Below are 20,598 nucleotides of genomic sequence, written 5' to 3'. Positions count from 1 at the left end.
TTGAAGGCAAAACACAGGAAACGAGAAGCAACAGATAGAAACTCATCCGAACTTGACGGTCGCTCCCTCTGAGTCAATAGTGTTAAAGCTGACGACAATACTGACTTGCAATATCAACAACCATGCAAGGAGGGCTTATAGTGTCACTCACCCCAGCGCATTTTCAGTACAGCCATAATCTCAGACATAAATGAGAGGGAGAAGATAAAATGTAACAAAGAGTCCACATCCATGATGGCTTTCGCTATTTGGAACGCAGAGATGTGACCGATTCACCAAGGACGTCAGAAACGGACAAGAACTTCTGGTTCAGATTTCCATCTTCAAGCAGAACTTCGTGAAGTTCCTTTAGACCGAGTCGAGCTCTTCGAGTGAGAGACCCACCACTGCTGAAATGATGAGACGTGAGGAGGATGCAGCTCAGATCATTCATCAGGCATTACCGGGGTCGCATTATACATTCATGAAAAGCAGCCAGGCTGACGTGAGACTGGAGCTTTAAGCTTCCCACATACGAGATGATTCAACTATTTCAACCTCCTACGTATTAATCTTATGAGCGCTTATCTCAGCTCCTGTTACCCAAGAATAGTCACTGACCATCAAAATTGCAAAGGCTTCTAAACACGCTCCATTCCCGTTACTAATAATTACAGCAACGTCGAATGTCTCACTGCACTCAGAATAGCTCCAAGGAAGCCAAATCTCGATTCACACGTTGACAAACTATTGTTAGTTCAGCGTCCGTAACGACACAGATCTACCTATACTATTAAACAACTGTCGATCATGAATACGTGAAAATAGTCGTAGGCAATGTATTTTGTAGGCCTGTTTCACGAAACACGAACAGTTCTGATCAGCAACAACGTCACAGGTACCTCGGAACACGCATGCGCAAGTACCTATATATATAGTATATATATAGTACAAAGGCCTTAGCTTTAAACCAGTGTTTTAACGGGCCTTTTATACTTGAGACGTATCCTGCTTTAATAGAAGAATTTAACTACATATATATACACATTTACGTGTATATAAATCAGATTACGTAGTGACTTTTGACAAATACAATGATTATAAGAATTATACTCAGGAAAGGAAATTTCTCCCCCCCCCATTTTTTTTATACATGCGGTAATCAAAACATATCTAATTTCAGTTCACGCCGGTTTTTAAGAACCCCGTTCAACAACTTTTTATTTTTATTTTCTATTTTTTTAGAGGAAATGTTAGAAAAATAACCCAGGACAAGAGGAGCAAAAATATTATGGACAAGAGTAACGTGGGACATACTGCAAATTATTTATAAAGGCTTGTGTGACGTTTCAAAGGTCACTAGATCCTCGAAACGGTTTTGATTGGGCACCAGATAAGATAAACATATCAGAAGGGTTGCGGGAACCAGATAAGATGGATGCTGTCATTGGAGATCCTATTTCAGACATGACTACTCCTAGGGGTTAACCCTAAACCCAACGATATCTGCATGTTTTGAAATTCAATGTATAAACAGATCCCAGGTGTACCAACAAAACAATTATTGTTCATAATGGGGTGAAAATACCGAAAGAAATATAATGCTCTTCTGATCCTACTTTGTTATATAAACACATACACACACACACACATGCACACACATGGAGTCCGGACAATTCGATACTAGGATAGTTTCGTCAAGGTAGGCTTTTAACTAAACTATTCGTTTTAAATATGAAACTATTATTCTACATCAAGTGGGGCTGGTGTACATTTTCAGCTTATTTAAAAGTATAGGATTGTTACTGGGTTTTATTTTTTCTATTTTTTCTTTTTACTGAGAGAATTTCAGCATCGTCATATCAAGCCACTTGCAAGTTTGTATTCCGAGAAAGGAAGAAAGAAACTGGTCGATAACGAAAACTACGTTTCCCATAAACGAAGAAAATGCTGATGGTTCAAAAAGATACTGGCGTTGTGAAACTCGCTCTTGCAAAGCTCGACTTCAAACTGATGAACATTTTGAGATGATACTAAAGGCGATTGGAAATCACGATCGCTTAAAACAGCGGCTCATAATACGTTTTTAGATACTTTCCCGGGAACAAATTTGTCGCGCGGTGTCTCAATTAGGGCAAAATATATGAAAACGTATCTTAAAGGAAGGGTTTAAAGTACGATACCATGAAGATAACACATTTAGTATATATATATATATATATATATATATTATATATATATATATATATATATATATATATATATATATATTATATATATATATATATTAATTTTTTTAGTATTGTGTTCAATAATAAATGCAAGAATGCCTTGTCAATTTATTAAACACTAATTTTAATAGCAGTTCATATTTTCTAAGCATTATAAATCTCTTCGTTTTTGCACTGATATAATTAAACTATATTTATACGTTATGCGTTTGTATTTATGTTTTTAATTATTCTAATGGTAACGAATTGTCTGGTACTACACTGTCCTAGTACCGAATTGTCCTAGCGCCCACAAATACACACAATTACACACACACACACACACACACACACACACACACACACACATATATATATATATATATATATATATATATATATATATATATATATATATATATATATATATAATATATATATATATATATATATGTAATTGCGTGTATGTGTGGGCGCTAGGACAATTCGGTACTAGGACAGTGTAGTACCAGACAATTCGTTACCATTAGATAAACACAAACACATAACGTATATATATAGTTTATTTATCAGTGCAAAAACGAAGAGACTTATAATGCTTAGAAAATATAAACTGCTATTAAAATTAGTGTTTAATAAATTGACGAGGCATTCTTGCATTTATTATTGAACACAATACTAATAAAAAAAATTCTAAATCTTAAAACTTTATATGCGCGATCCTATCGGAAATTTAGGATGTGGCCTCCTTCTTCTGTCACCTCTAGAGACCCGTCGCTGGTCCTATAGCTACAGGAATTTCCAAAGTATGACGCAAGTGGTTGAAGAATATCGTCGTCAACCACCAATTCTTCGAACCAGTCAGCAACATCCGGAGGCAGGAGAGCAAGCGATACAAAACGTTTCATTTTAATACTAAATGTGTTATCTTCATGGTAACGTACTTGAAACCCTTCCTGTAAGATACGTTTTCATATATTTTGCCCTAAATGAGACACCGCACGACAAATTTGTTCTCGGGAAAGTATCTAATACCGTATTATAAGCCGCTGTTTTAAGTCCATGATTATATTTTCAGGTCTTTCATTATTCACCAAGTGTTTAACTTTTCTGGAAAATCTGCCATACGCGGTTTTGGAATTTATCAGGTAGTACAGCACACAATCTTGGGGCACTGAAGTTTTAAATATGAATGTGTAATATATGCAACTGAAATTATGTAGTAGGGAACTCTTGAAGGTTCTATCTCCTGCCCAGATCTCAAATAGCCTCAAATCTTCAAGAATTTCACCGGTTGTAAAAATTAAAATCCGTTGGACACATCTAAGCCACTGTCGAATTGTAGAAACAGGGATCCTTCATCGAGGCAGGAATTCTGTTACGGTATAGAGAAGCCAACATTCGTCTGAGGAATCGGTGGATGATTGGCTTCAGCAGATCGCCAGCGTCTAACATTCCGATTGGTATGTGAAACTCTTGGCACTTCAGCCAATTCACACTTATGTCATTTTCCAAGTTCTTCGGTTATAATTGAACGAGGGAAAGTTAGGCTTGAAACTGACTTCTGCTTTACATTTAAGATAACAACCTTTGCATGAGCTTCTGCGGCAGCTGCACTGTGATTGTGATTTTCAATCGCCTTTAGTTTCATCTCAAAATGTTCATCAATTTGAAGTCGAGCTTTGCAAGAGCGAGTTTCACAACGCCAGTATCTTTTTGAACCATCAGCATTTTCTTTGTTTATGGGAAACGTAGTTTTCGTTATCGACCAGTTTCTTTCTTCCTTTCTCGGAATTTACAAACTTGCAAGTGGCCATATCGTGGGCTGATATGACGATGCTAAAATTCTCACAGTAAAATGAAAAAAAAAAAAAAAAATAGAAAAAAGAAAACATTGCCAGCATTTTTGACATTTTATATTTTACCGCTTCTCATCCCCCATTCCAATTGGGGCTGAACTTGGACTTACATGGAATCTGCAGTGTCACTATTAATCTCAGCGACCTCAAAAACTATGGATTTGACACTGATATCTGTCATTTTCGGTTATTTTCACATGTCACCCTTTCCCAACCCCACCCCCTTTGTACCAGTGATAACTTACCCCCACAGTAGTCTTCCCAGATAGTAAGATACATAGTATACCAATTCTGGTTGAAATTGCTCAATACGTTTCAGAGTTATGCTGGCACATACACATACACACACACGTAATATATATATATATATATATATATATATATATATATATATATATATATAGTACTGGTAATCTTCTTAGGTACGAAGATATAGTAATTCAGTTGTATTCCACATAGGAAAATGAAAAAAGGTATATCTCAGAAAATGCCCAACAGTTTCGTCCTCCAATGGACGAAACTGTTGGGCATTTTCTGAGATATACCTTTTTTCATTTTCCTATGTGGAATACAACTGAAATATATATATATATATATATATATATATATATATATATATATATATTATATATATATATATACATATATAGGGGGGAATCAGTCAAGTCCTGCCTTACTTTTTGAAAGTACCAGTCTCGGTGTGACCCATTTAACTTTATTGTGCATTACCAAAGAAGTTTTGCACTCACAAGTTCATGAATGTGGCATTCATTTATCATAGAATATAACTGTTTTTATCTCGAAATACAGTCGTCTCTGAACAACCCATCAAATCGTCTTGTTGTACATTATTCTTAGGAAGGTCCAGAGTGAGAAGTTTCATCCTTATATATTTCAATTTTCTGTGTGCATTATTACTCACATTATTATATGTGCCAACTGTGCCCATGTATGCCGATCTATTTTTGTCTGAAGTTGAGAACTGCGTCTGAGCATTGTATATGCGGCATGTAACCATACATCCAGCGGGAATAATAGCGTTGTTGTCCCGTATAACTGCAATGTTGCCACAATGCATAATCACGATAGTGATTTTACAATAAGTATAATGGTTTAAGCATTGGTGAAGGGTAAATGATAATGTAAACATAAATCTCCTGTAAAACAATAATAAAGTAAATGTACATGGATGCGTGTAAGCTGTACATAATGTATGAACTAAGCAATAATAATGATATTTGATATCTATACAAGCATAAGTTTGCATACCTGACGAACCTTACTGGGGAGGATTAGAGCGAGATTTGGTATGGCCTTTTTCTTACTGCAAATGAATGGTTAGTTTTAAGCAGCAGTATACAGTAACATATTTTTTTGAGCTACTGATAGTGCGTCCTTCTCTTCAAAAAGTTAACGTAAGGTGTCCAATGTGTTCGTGCAAATGTTATTGCTACCATGTCTTTGATATAAGATGTTTGCTTTGTGTTTAAGTGTCACAGGAATATGCTGTCTTGTTCCTTCAGATAAAAAAAGGTAGTGTAAAAGTTTCTCATCATTTGTTTTGTCCTTACTTAGTCACTCTGCAAAAAATTAATTAGTGTTTCCTTTCCTACTGTGCATGATTGTGCTCTAATCAATCTCTCAATTATATCTATGTACCAGATCCTGCAACTCCTGTAATTAAAGTGTACTATGCTAAAACTACCTGCCTTGCTAATCCAAATATGTTCCTTGAACTACTGTGAGCTTCTTGTTTCATGTATTGGTGAATCTTTATTTTTATTTTACTTGTGAAAATTGATTTGTGTTTCTTTTTTATTTCATTCTATTAATAGTTTGTATGCTAACTTTAATTTTGAAGTTAAAGTTATCCTGCAAGTAAATTCTGTGAATAAATTTGTTAAGTGTGCTATAAATGATAACATTTCAAGTCCTTAAAGGAAGTCCAGAAAATAAGTCTGAAATTACTGCCTCAGGTTCCTAAATCATAAATTCTTGAGCTATAATTGTTGCCACTGCTGAGAGATTAGGAACCAAAGTACAGCCCATCAGTACTGTAAGTAATTGATAGTCATAAGTTAAAACACGAGAGAAGTAGAGACACTTAGAGAGCAATCTACAAAATCTGACCAATGTCCAGCAAAGAAAATCAACAGGAGAGGTAGCCTTGTGTATCTTAACTAAGCCCAGGTTTGTAGAGAGAAGGCATAAATTTCTGTTTTAGCCCTGCCTTCCAAAAACTTAAAATAATTTAAGAACTTTGTTGTGTGAGCCTGAACTACATGTAAAGTTTGTGTTGTTTTCTACATACAAATTATATAATATGTATATATATGCATACGTATATATATATATATATATTATATATAATATATATATATATAATAATTATTATAAGATATATATATATATATATATATATATATATTTCACAAAGAAATCACAAAAATAAGCACGCGATTTTGTTTATTAGCTGAAACCAATGGGAAAGTTTAAAAAAAAAGAGATGCGTTAGATAAAACGAACGTATTGGCACTCTGGTTTTTCTTTTTTAAACTTTCTCAATGTTTTCAGCTAATATAATATATATATATATATATATATATATATATATATAATATATATATATATATTATATATATATTTATATATATATATATTATATATATATACTATATAATATATATAATACATATATATAAATATATATATATATATATATAATTAATATATATTATATTTATTATATATATATATATTATATATATTTATATTATTATAATATATATATATATTATTATAATAATTATATATATATATTATATATACACATATATGATATATATACGTATGTATCTATACATATATATAATTTGTATGTAGAAAACAACACAAACTTTCAACAAAAAAATTAACCACATAAATCCTAAAATACAGAGGGAGATTTAAATTAAGGTTTCTAAATTAAAAAAAGTGAAATCTTCCTTGGTATCTGATGCGGGTCACAAGATGAATACTTTCTTCGAGCGCCATCAAAATCCATCCTGAGATTTCATGTAACAAACCCAGCTAAAAACATACCCTCCTTGATGAAGGCCATTTTTAATAGTCATTACTATGAGCTCCTCCCTTCCCCTCCCTCCCTCCCTCCATCTCTCCCTACGCGTGACATAAGAAAGTTCGGAGAGGCACCAAGCGAGTTTGCTCCTGCTTTTACTATTTATTCCCGAGACCTTTCATGCTCCTTGGTTACGCGGCGATATGTCCATGACACACAAACTTCGTAAAAAGGAGCCAATATTACCCGAGGCCTGATATCTCTCTCTCAAGAACTTTTTTCTTTGAACTTCCGACAGATAAGATATTGCAAGGAAGACACGCTCTCTCTCTCTCTCTCTCTCTCTCTCTCTCTCTCTCTCTCTCTCTCTCTCTCTCTGGCGCGAGAGAGAGATGCAAAAGCTGCAAGTGAGCCTGAAACAAGGAGGGAATACACTGCGGAGTTTCTAATGATAAACAGACTTTCAGAAAATACAGTCTTATCGCTTGATAGCTCCATCTCATAAACTAGTTTTTTTTTTCTCACGCGAATCAAGTCTGACGGGTGAAGATAGCTGAATAACGCATCGTGTGGAATAGTCCTTTACAGAAATGCCATTTATTATTATGAATATCTCGTGCAACGAGATGCTGCCAGGAGTTGCAGATGCACGTCCACCCAAATACAGATATTAACAGGAATAAACGCTTTTCCGATCTCATCATAATGTGCATTAGACGGAACACTTTAACACTTCATAAGTAACCGTTTCCCACCGACAATATCCTTCATACTGCAGGTGTATCTTCAGACAGCAACAACGTCCCAAACAATTACACGAAAACGCTACCTGGAAACTTATATATAGACGAACAACACCTAAAGACGCTATTACTGTCATTACTACGAATAGCAGAAAACTTTACTGCTATCATAACTTTTATTACTGAAATACTGATTGCCAAGAAAACGAAACTAAAATTACTATTCTTATGCAAATTATACTCTTATATCCAGGCGCCACTGATTTCAGTAAAATAACTTCTAGAAAAAGATGTTCTGGAAATCCAAGAGAGACCAATTCTGGAAATCCCAGAAACAGCAGTTCTGGGAATCTTAGAAACAGCAATTCTGGAAATCCAAGAGAGACCAATTCTGGAAATCCAAGAAACAGCAGTTCTGGAAATTCCAGAAACATCAATTCTGGGAATCCCAGAAACAGCAGTTCTGGAAACCCCAGAAACAGCAGTTCTGGAAACCCCAGAAACACCAATTCTGGAAATCCCAAGAAACAGCAGTTCTGGAAATCCCAAGAAACAGCAGTTCTGATAATCCCAGAAACAACAGCTCTGGAAATCCCTGAAACTTCAGTTCTGGAAATCCCAGAAACAAGTTCTAATAACCCCAGAAACAGCAGTTCTGGAAAACCCAGAAAAAGCAGTTCTGGAAATCCCAGAAAAACCAGTTCTGGAAATCCCAGAAACAGCAGTTCTAGAAATCCCAGAAAAACCAGTTCTGGAAATCCCAGAAACAGCAGTTCTAGAAATCCCAGAAAGACCAGTTCTGGAAATCCCAGAAACACCAGTTCTGGAAAGCCCAGAAAAAGGAGTTATGAAAATCCCAGAAACAACAGTTCTGGAAATTCCAGAAAGACCAATTCTGGAAAAACCAGAAACAGCAGTTCTGGAAATCCCAAGAAACAGCAGTTCTGGAAAGCCCAGAAACAGCAGTTCTGGAAAGCACAGAAACAGCAGTTCTGGAAATCCCAGTAAAAGGATTTATGAAAATCCCAGAAACAACAATTCTGGAAATCCCAGAAAGACTAGTTCTGGAAAGCCCAGAAACAGCAGTTCTGGAAATCCCAGAAACAACAGTTCTTGAAAGCCCAAAAACAACAGTTCTGGAAATCCCAGAAAGACCAGTTCTGGAAATCCAATGAACAGCAGTTCTGGAAATCCAAGAAACAGCAGTTCTGGAAATCCCAGAAGCAACCGATCTGGAAATCCAGGAAACAGCAGTTCTAGAAATCCAAGAAACATCAGTTCTGGAAATCCAAGAAACAGCAGTTCTGGAAATCCCAGAAGCAACAGTTCTGGAAATCCAGGAAACAGCAGTTCTGGAAATCCCAGAAACAGCAGTTCTGGAAATCCCAGAAAAAGCAATTATGGAAATCCCAGAAGCAACAGTTCTGGAAATCCCAGAAACAGCAGTTCTGGAAATCCCAGAAACAACAGTTCTTGAAACAGCAAACAAACATGCAAACCAAACAATGGAAATCCCAAACTTTTGGAAAGCCTTACAAGGTACAGCACAGATTCTAAGAGACAGACAGCGCAGCGCCGCCGCAACAGACACTTTGCCCTCAATTTCGATTACATGCGCCATTTAAAAAAAAAAATAATAATAATAATATTGCAAGAGCTAGGTTCAAAGTCCATTGAATCTATACATAAAGAACGCCTCATCTTCACCAACTGTAGCCAAACCTGGATTTGTATGCTGCCATTCTTTTAGCCAAGTGGTTCTCAATCTGGGGGTCGTCAGCAATTTCCATGTGGGGTCGGGGCTTGGGTGGGAGGGAGGGGGTGCGAAATGGGGGGAACCGCGAGCCTTAGGAAAAGCTTAAAAATTCTCTAATTACATTCGTTACTCTCTTAACAAGACTGAGGAACTAATATTCAGAAGTTTAAGAAAAAATGCAAAAGTATCGCCTTAAAACGTTATTAGTTTTCTACAGTCTACTACTCCAGTTGGACTCGTTCGGATCCTAAGTATGTTTGGATCCACGTATCTTTGCGAAGCTGCATTTCCCACGCTCGTTCCTCTCAAGACCAAATACAGAAACAGGCTAAAAGTTGGAGGGAATATTCGCTGTGCACTCACTGTCATTCAACCATGCATTCAAGCTCTAGCAGCTAAGAAGCAGTGAGAAGGATCTCAAAAATTCATTCCCAAAGGAATACATCAAACCTTCTCATGTTTCTCTTTCGTTTCGTTTTCCTTTAAATCTGCGCGGGGATTTTACTTAAAAGGTGCAAAGGGGACCGTGGAGGGGAGAACCGCCTCTTTGAGGGGGCGTGGTAATCAAAAGGTTGAGAACCACTGCTTTAGTCTAACCAGTGACGTACTTCAAGACTTTACAATAATGTGGGATCATAGTCCTTGACTTGTGCTATTAACGCCTACCATTATGTTTGGCACAATACGGCGCTGCCATCCAAGCCCCTCGAGACCCGTCTATTGTTTTGGTTCTCGTATTATTATTATTATATTATTTTTTTGAAGATAAACTCCTGCGTATTACCTTCTTATGTAAGTAAAATAGCGCTCAATACGGCATTAAACAGCTGTTCAATTTCTACTCGACTATTTACTTCAAGTCCAATTTATATTTGCGGCTTTGAATTACTGATAATTTCAATTTAAAAAATGTGAATTATGGGTGAACTTCAGAAGTCTAATTAACAATTAACAAGAATACATGTAACCAATACAGCTACGGAATAAATGGACGGGAAAATCATTTCCAATTAAAACTGTCTAAATTGTGCACAACGCCGCCGTGCAAGTCACAAAAGCATTTCTACACATTACTCATTTGATTTTTTTTTTTCGTTTCCGTCTTATTTCTTAGGATGTAAATGAGCTGGCCACGTTACGACATCCCGATCTAATGAAGATTGTCATTTTTTCCGATGAAATACGAGCAAAGAAACGAATAGATGGTAGAACACAGCAAAGAGAATGGTATCCAGTGGGAACAGAGCGCAAAAGATTCCCAGTTATCGCCTTACATCATGCTTTCAACGAGGCATTTCCGGTATTTTATACAACGAGGCAAGTCAGGGATTAAAACTCCCGACAACAACAAACCACAGTCAGCACCCTGAACTGTGCCGTTGTCAACGAAGAAAAAACACGAATGCTCTGTAACTGGATATGACATCAGAACACTGCTAATCCTATGACAATAGTAGTTATATGCCGAGAACTGCAGCACAATTTTGATCATTAAATGCTCAAACACTTATATGTGTGTATATATAATATATATATATATATAAATATATATATATATATATATATATACTATATATAAAGTATATATATATATTTTATATATATATATTATATATATATATATATAGATATATATATATATAATATATATATATATATAGGATGCGACTGATGTGGCAGTTTTACCACAATTCAGTGTTTACAGCAGGAATGCTTTAATTGATTGTAGCCTGATGTTACCTCTTGATAATAAAAGTGGTTTGGTTTAAACGTTTATAATATATATATGATATATATATATATATCATATATATATATATATATATATATATATACACATATATATGTATATATATGCATACAACTTATATGTATATATATTCATAATATACATAGATGTATATATATATATATTATTCTATAATTATACTACGAGTATTCATGAAACAAATACCACGCAGAAGAAGGACAATTCAAACAAAGAAATCTAGACAAGTGCCCGGTGACGAATCAAGGGAAGTGTCCTCATTCGTATTCAATGGAAGGGGCGTTCCTTGGAATTCTTTGCATCGGTAATACCACCTCTTCACCGGTATTTCTAAGGTGTCTTGAGCGACACGTAATGACGATGTCACTTGCGTGTTAAAGGACGTTCTAACTTCATCTACATTTCAACGTTAGTAGCCAATGACTGCGTGCGAAATGTTTTGTAAGAACTGTTTGCTTTGCTATTCACTTAGCTTACTCGCTCGTTACAATGACGTGTAATTCTTAGATTAATTATCATTGTTGTTATCTAGAAGAGGAACCCAATTCATATGGAACAAGTCCATAGGGCCCATTAACTTGAAATTCAAGCTTCCAAAGAATATGGTGTTCATTGGGAAGAAGTAAGAGGAGGTATAGTGAAATACAGAAAAAAGATCTCACTGATTAAAAAAGAAGCAAATAAATTAATTACCAAATAGATGAAAATGCACTAAAATGGAAGAACAGCTTCAGGGCAGTCATGCATTATACATTTTCACCTGAACCCTTGTAGTTCCAATCGCATGACACCCTCAGGGAGACTCTCTGCTCCACTCTCCAAGAATGTTAGGAATAAAGGGCCTCTGAAAATGAGAAGTTCTTCAGCGAGGCACATTGACTGCATACTGGTGCCGCTGTTCAGCAAATCTGGTTGCTCTCGCCAGGAAGCGGGGATCAGGGATCAATTGAGAACGTGAAAGACCTCTGTTAAGATACAAGTTATGAAAAATTGCCAAATAAGAGAATAACAACGTAAACAGTGGGCTACAATCTTCTTGCAAAACATTTCCCACGCACTAAAAAAAAAAAAAAAAAAGACGCACAAACGATAAAGTAAGCCCACCGAGTCATATTTGCATAAAAAGTGATTGATCGACTTCTGGAAGTAAATGGGTGCCTATAGGATTAGGGGGCAGGTTACTGGCGTGGATCCTGAACGTCAATCTTAAGGGTGGGCGCTCTGAAAACACCTCACAACAAACTGTGGAAGGTTCGTTTTACTTAGATTAAGCTATTGGGAAATGAATGTGGCAATTAATGTAGTTTCGTATCTTTTCTTTTTTAATGAAGGATGGGTTTTGGTTCAAGACAGTGTCTGTGAGATGAATAAATGACTGCATCTACCTCATAATTCCCATAAAAATTCGCAATACTTAAAATCTCAACGCAAATTCTTCCCCAAACTCTAACAAAAAATATGTGGCAAAATGATACAGCTTCTTGCATCAGATGGATTAATAAAATTGGATGAATGCCCAGAAGGACACCACAGTTTTAGATCCACGAAAACATGACTTTTATTTTAAGTGAAGAAGAAAATAAAATTTCCGTAACCTTCCTGATCTGTAAGTTTTTATTTGATGTTGTTAACTTAAAAAAAAGGAGTTTACCTCTGCATACAAAAGTTAAGTGATACAGACATCTTTGTGAGCTGATTGATTAGTTCTGTAACCACACTGCCTTCTAAGTTGGAACTACTGCTGTCTTTCAGCTTCTCGAATATTAAAACCAGAGTCAAAAGGAAGGTTAACGATCATAAAGGGAAAAATAAAAAATATTTCTCCAGATCTTTCCTCTCACTCTGTCAAAATTAACCTACAAAAGTTTGCTTCTCAGCCTTAAATATCTCTTACATTCGTCGCTGAACTTATACTAGACAAAGCTGTTTTGGCTAAATTGATTGGGAAAACGAGAAAAACGTCAAAAGGTGCCCAAGTAAATTCCACCTGCATTAATGCTTTTCATAACAGATATACCCATCCCTGGAAAAGTTTCTTGTCTTCCTAACTAACGAAACAAAAACCATTACCATTATTGAAGTAACTTTCTTCGCAATCTTGCAATCAACAAAAAAACACGGGAAACAATGACCTCTTATGAAGGTGTGATACATCTGATAACTGTCAAATAGAACGGATAAATATGTTCCTCAACAGATGACAAGCATTCTGAGACTGCAAAAGCAATACACTTCCCTACCACACCGACCCCCTCCCCCGACACACTTCTCTCTCATAGCGTTCCTAATGATGACATGTTGGAAAAAGCACCATTAGGGTTCTCTCCTGATTTATGAAACACGAATGGATCCGACAAGTATTTTTCTAATATAGTCATGATCAAGTTCATAACAACTCTGAAGTCATCTACAAGGGCTTCACTCCTGAAATATGCATTTCAAATCACACAAGAATTCTTTATCCCATACAGCTCAAAAGTTATGGCCAGATTTAGCCATAACTTTTGACCACCCAGAATTTTCACTCTTTGGCAAGGTCTTATGCTTAGAAAAATTAGAACCAAAATACTGAGTACCTTTAAGGGCATCTACGCACGATTGTCTGTCTACCATTGCACCAAGTTTGACTGAAATCCCTTCAACTCGTAGGAGAAGCTGCAACGACAAGAGAAAACTATATATATATATATATATATATATATATATATATATATATATATATATATATATATATATATATATATATATATTATATATATATATATATATATATATATATATATATATATATATATTATATATATATATAATATATATTATATATAATACGTATGAGCCTGGCCTTGAGAGAGGCTCCGATACGTAAACAGGAAAAGTTAAGGGAGAACAAGGTGAATTTACTTGAACTTACCGTAAAACGGATTTATAGTGATAATTTACTCTAGAGGAACAGGTCGCCAGAAACTCAGCTAAATGCTTTACAGCTATTTATTTACAAGAGGCTCTTACTGGCCTGGAGAAAAGTAATTGCAGCGTGTCCCCACTTTGGGACCCATATATCTCTCACAAATGGATAGCTGGCTAAAATGTGATTCATGAAAGCTGGTTTCATAATTTTGCGGTAATGCAACACTTGCGGGCAGATAGACTTGGCACGTGACTCAGGGAATCTGGAAAAGAATCCCAGATTAGAAAAGATAAAAGAAAAAAGGATTTATTGCCCAATTTCAATTAGTTAGTTCCTTAACACTGGGGAAAAGGAACTTTAATGTTTCACTGAGGTATGCAATGACTTCATTTGTCTGGGACGATCACACAAGGGGAAGCATGCGGCCATGAGGCAGTGAGAGGAAACAAAGGGATGAGTTCATTTTCGAAGTTTGAATTGGGAAAATGGGGATCAAATAGGTAATAGGATGTAAGGGACTGGTAATATACTGTTTCACAAGACGTACCTGGATGCAATGTTCAGTGTGGACCTTTGTAGAAAATGTGGCGCCCGGCTTTGTCTTAGGTCTGGGGCTCGGGCGCGCCAGTACGCCGTTAGGCTTAAGTTTTGGAGGCTGGCTGGCTGGACATCCGTCCGAGATCACGTCTGGAGACGACTGGGGCAGATCGCAGGTGTTTTGCCTGGGTGTTGGGGTCAGCTTAACCCCCCACGAGCAGGGCAAATCCTGGAAACAGAACATACAGCCAGCAGAGGGTTCACAGGAAAAAGAGCTTAAGATATAGGCCTAAGAAGTACCAGTCTGCCTACATCCTTCCCTTTTAGATACGTTCCTAAAGCTGACAAGAGTCTATTTTCCCCCAACTTAGGAACCCCTATCTCTGGCTGGCGGTTTTAGTTTCCCGCGTTTACTAAAAATCAGCTGATATTTGGAGGAAATGGCTGCCGTTTTCCAAATCAAACTAATTAATTAATTACTGGGTAGACGAAGAGATCTATAGACGTAACAGCTCCCCCTGTTAAGAAGGCATTCACTCCCTTTCGGGCGTGAAGGTCTTGGCTTAAATAAGTTGATCGTCTCAACTACCCAGTTCTCCTACTCTAACTTGAAGTTTTTAGAGCAGCGATACAGCTAACTACAGTGGCCTACCTAACTTATAGGCGGAGATGCTAAGTGTACTAACTTAATGTAGTAATGTAGTCTAGCCTAAGTAATAACTACGGGTTGTCTGTGACGACAGTCTACTCTACCCCTAGATAAGGTTACTTGAAAATTCTACTTGCTACTAACCTAATGCCCTGGTACTAAATCATTAGCCTAACCTACTCATTACAGTTAATTCGAGACGCAATCATTCCAGAGTGTGGTACGCACAGTAGTAATGTGTCGCCGGAATTGTTAAAATACATGAGGTGAGGTAATGATGCGTGAGGATGATGAGTGGTTAGTGGAGTGCCAGGATGGAAATGCAATGAGGTAATTACGACATTTACATGAGTGTTAGTATCACAATTTCTAGGGGTTAGAGGGTTAGTTTACTGGTAAAGATCAGGCTGGCTACCTTCTAGGAGAGCATGTGGCTCTTTGGTTAGTGTATTAATGATTTGTTACGTCCCTTCTTCTTCTTCTTCTTATTCCTCCAGGACCTGGCTATACCAGTCCTAGGAGTAGACGGAGGCACTGACTCTGGGGTAAGGCCAGAAACGCCGTCAGGAGCATTGGCAGTGGTAGCCTGAGGGATTGCAGGAGAACACCCTACTTCGGTATCTGCAGCAACCGTCATAGAGGTGTAACCTACTGCAGGGGAGGCCCTCACTTCAGCTGCTGCGACAGCCGTCGTAAGGGTAAAACTCCAGGCTGACTCCGTGTCGGGCAGTTCCTGGTTTTCCAAAGGAGGTATGAAGGTAAGGTCTGCCGGAGGTTCATCCTCGGGCGACAGAGGTGAGGCTGAAGAAGAATTATGGGCTGGAGATTGGCCATGGGCTGCGGTAAGCTCCATGCCTGTTGGAGGATCTCCTGTAGGAGGATCCTGGATTAGGTTAGGTGCTGGCGCTAGCTCGGGGCCAGGCGCAGAGGTCAAGTTCGGTGGTGGCTCTACGTCCAGGCTGGACGGAGCTTGGCACTGCTCAGTGCTGCCAAGTGGCACTGGCAGAGAGTTGAGGTCGACTGGACCTGTGGCAGGTACCGGAGGTGCAATACCTCTCAGCGTGCCCTTGAAAATGGGAGACAGAGGCTCCTGTCTCTTTTGGAAGGCTAAGCCTTGTGGAAAATGGACAGTGTCCGCTGCTGGTAGTCTGCTAGGGCACCTAGGCCAATTCGTGGAGTGCCCTAGTACGTTGCAGGTTTTGCAACGGAACTGTGAATGATCAATCTCCCTCCTTGGTAACAGGGGAGACTGTTGGTGGACATACTTCCTGGAGGAAGTTGAATTTTGGTGACTCCTTGCTTTGGAGTGATTTGACGTGGGGGTTAGGACCCCTAGGCTTCTTGGAATGCGAGGGAGACTTCATGTCTTGCCCTAGGAGGAGGTCGTAACCTCCTGGAATGTAGCTTGCAACTGCAAGAGTACATACTTTGGAGAAATTAGGTCTGGTGACCCTCAATTGGACGGTCGGAAGGAATCAGCTTGATATGGTTGATACCTTCAATGGTTATCAGTTGACATCTGTCAATATTAGCCCCTCGGGGGATTCGGTCTTCCCGTATCAGGGAGATTTGAGCGCCAGAGTCGTCGTAGGCTCTGACGTGGCTTGGCTGATAATGACTTTGGAGGGGTGCGACGGTTATAGGGCCCTTAGCTGGGGGTCCTAGTGAAGAAGAATTTGTAACTGCCATTGCGATGGCAGGAATATTGTGATTAGCGCACCCTCCGTAATTTGCAGACATGTGACCCTTGCGGCCACAGTTTCGGCAAAACTTGTTCCAGAACCTCTTCCTTGGCACTGGACGGTAAGGCCGAGATGGCCCCACAGGTTGCGAATCTGTGGAGTCACCAAGGCTGGCAGTGTGCTCTGGCACAGGTGAAGAGTCCTCTCTGGCAGTGATTTGACGTGGGGAGGTTAAGGAAACCTCCGTTGAATCACCCTCGGAGACAAGTCCGGGGTTAACTGGTGGGCTTACCTCTTCCAAAAGGGAGGAGGTAGGCGGTAAGATGGTAAGAGGCTGAGATGATGCGGAAGAAACGTCGGGCTCTGACACTGGGTCAGGGCCAGGTTCGCAAATAGAAAGGATGTCGGGGACATCGGAGGCACTAGCCTTTGAATCTAAAACTGATGATTGATTATGAGGCATGCTGCAGGGATCCGGTGCATCTGGTAGTGGGAGCTGCATCCAGGGGAGATACGGCTTAAGTAGATCTCAGCCCAATATCACCTGATAAACATCATGAAATGGGTCAACTACGCCCAGGCGGCACAATGTGGTTTCCCTGGTCTCCTGGTCCAGAAAGGGCATTTCAACATTCAGAAGGACCGAAGGAACAGAATAGAGGTTACCGTCAATCCATTCAAACTGAATTTCTTCATCCGTCTGGATTTTGGCACCCCTAGGCAATGCCTTTCTTGAAATAAGGGAGACCTGGGCTTCGGTGTCGGCCATGACTTGTACCCACTGATAGGCCGTAGGAGACTGTTCATCAGGCAGGGCTATATGGTAGCCTTGGAGAAGTTCACCCTGGAAGCTCTCATCCCAAGGTAGAGTTCGACTTGGGCACTGGTCTGAATCCACAGCATGCCCACGCACACAACAAGTGGTGCAGAACCTCCGCAACCACCTCTTACTGGGAGTCCAGCTCATGGTCTGGGGCTTAAAAACTTGCCGAGCGATTTCTTCATCTCTGAGAGCTAGGCTCATAGTAGTCATCTTGCTTGGTGAGACGTTCCTGGTCGAAGTCAGATTAATCAACAAATATCACAAGTTTAACATACGTCTAGAATTTGAGAAATATCTAGAAGTGTTCGTGAACTATCGGTGATAAGATTAGTGTGGAAATTAGTAGGATAAAGCGTCTTCTAAGTCGTTTATCAAGTGAAATACTGTAAATCAGAAACAAGATGGCAGTAAGCTCAACTGCGGAAAAAAATGGCGAGATTTAGCTTGCTTGGCAGATTCGCAAAACGATGAGGTAGCAGGAAGGGAACTGGCATTTCTGATCTATGAAATCAGCAACAGTCCTAACCAAAAAGATACAAAATCATTCATAGATATATTAGAAGGATACAATCCTTCAAACTGGAACAAATCAAATGAAAACATCTTGAAAATAATTGAAGAAGTTCCAAATAAAATCCAAGTGGTCAAGAGACTCATAAAGAAAATATACATAAACCAACATATTCCGACAAAGAAAATGAATAAAGTGAACCTTGTGAATATCCTAATTGATGCATTAGGAAAAAGAATGCCAAAAGCATGTAAACTGTGTAAGGTGTGGTATAGCATAGTTAATCCACAAAACCTAATCAGAAAATGTGCTGCATGCAACATTCCGACCCATCCACAGTATGCTGAGGTAATGCAAGATATGAGAAAAGAGACAAGAATTTTTTGCTCAACATGTCTACCATGGATAGACAATGTTATTAAATCAAGATTGAATGTACAAATAGTTGAGGATGAAAGAAGAAGAAGAAGAGGAAGAAGTAAGAAGAAGAAGAAGAAGAAGAAGAGAGAAGAAGAAGAAGAAGAAGAAGAAGAGAGGAAAACCGTATAAGAGAAGTAACAAAAACTGAAATGACAGAAAAAGATAAGGAAAACAAAGAACAAGATAAAAGTATGGATGCAGAGATACTCATTGATACTACATATGAGGCTATAAAGCAGCATACCTACGAAGAAATAAATTACGATATGACAGCACAAAAGAAAATGCCGAAGAGGCTCTACCCAGATCTACACAATGACGGGAAAGAGGAAAAAATATACAAAAAAGACAAAGTCTGCAACCTTTTGAAAAGAGGGAATTGCAGATATGGAGAAAAATGTTACTACAAACATCTAAGGTATGTCACAACTATGAAATATATGGTAAATGTGCATACTTAGATGGATATGAGGATGATTGCAGAGATCTACATCCAAAAATATGCAAAAACCTAAAAGAAGGAAAAGGATGTAAGTTCGACAAAAAATGTAAATATATGCACCCTGTAGCCATGAAAAATAATCAAATAAATAACCAATCAAGAAATAAAATCCAAAATAAGAAAGAAACAAATAAAGAGAGGAATGAAGAATATCAGGTAAAGAAAAAAGCAAGCCATCAACGAGATATGCAGAGGTGCCAGCAAAAAATTTCAATGCATCAGCTCCAAGATTCTACTCAAGAGATAATAACTGTTTTTTATTATGCAAGGGGATATTGCAGATATGGAGAAAATTGCAGATTCAGACACAAAATGAATAATTATGATGAAGGAAGAACAAATATTATGGAAAAGTTGGATTTTTAATGTCAGAAAAAAAAATTTCTGGAAATGAAAAAAAGAACAACATACCAGAACAGGAAAGAGACATGGGAAAATCCTTATTATTACCAATATAAGTGAAGGAGAAAACACACAAACCATCATAGTGATGAATGCGCAGGGTTTAGTTACGAGTAACTCAAAAAGAAAAATAGAGTACTTAGAAGAACTAACCCAAATTGAAAAGAAAATAGATATAATGAATATAAGTGAAAACCTGGTATTCCAGAGAACTGGGAATGAGATCAAATAAAAGGGTTTCAAACTTATAGATCAGATAGAAAAAATAGGAATCAAGGGGGAACCGCAATATATGGGAAAGACAAAAAACAAGGAAAAATATATGAGAAATATAGTAACTCAGAATGTGAACTAATAGCGGTAGAATTTGAATCTGAAAAATTAATGAACATAGTAATATATAGACCTCCTAATACTAAAGAGTTTGACTTAATAATAGAAAAATTGGATGATATATGTAGAAATCACAAGGACTGGACTATTCTCCTATCTGGAGACTTCAACTTTCCTTTCGTAGACTGGAAAGAACGAATAGGAGATTGTGGATGTACTTATACATATAAAAAAGAGAGTAATAGTAGTGCAGAAGATAAGAGGCAATTCGAAAAGCTATTAGATATGCTACTAGAATACAACATTTCAACAAATAAATCACCTGCCAACAAGAAAGGAAAATACTTTAGACCTAGTATTTGTGAACGAGATGAATTATGTTACAGAAATAATAGTTTATAATGCGAGTATTTCAGACCATAATGTCATAGAATTACAGTCCATTCCAAAGCAAGTGA

The 20,598-nt window shown here is 37.8% G+C and overlaps 1 protein-coding gene across 1 annotated transcript; it reads left to right on the top strand.

Moving 5' to 3' along the window:
• The first annotated feature begins 397 nt into the window (after positions 1–397).
• LOC135222462 (uncharacterized) lies at positions 398–9,474 on the top strand. The gene is made up of 3 exons (XM_064260549.1): positions 398–484; positions 8,472–8,853; positions 9,047–9,474. The coding sequence occupies exons 1-3, from the start codon at positions 398–400 to the stop codon at positions 9,472–9,474; spliced, it is 897 nt and encodes a 298-aa protein (XP_064116619.1).
• Positions 9,475–20,598: the final 11,124 nt, after the last annotated feature.

This window comes from Macrobrachium nipponense, chromosome 3 (assembly GCF_015104395.2).
Source record: "Macrobrachium nipponense isolate FS-2020 chromosome 3, ASM1510439v2, whole genome shotgun sequence".
NCBI classification, from domain to species: domain Eukaryota; kingdom Metazoa; phylum Arthropoda; class Malacostraca; order Decapoda; family Palaemonidae; genus Macrobrachium; species Macrobrachium nipponense.
The sequence above is the reverse complement of the archived record's forward strand: the minus strand, read 5'-3'. Positions and strand labels throughout refer to the sequence as shown.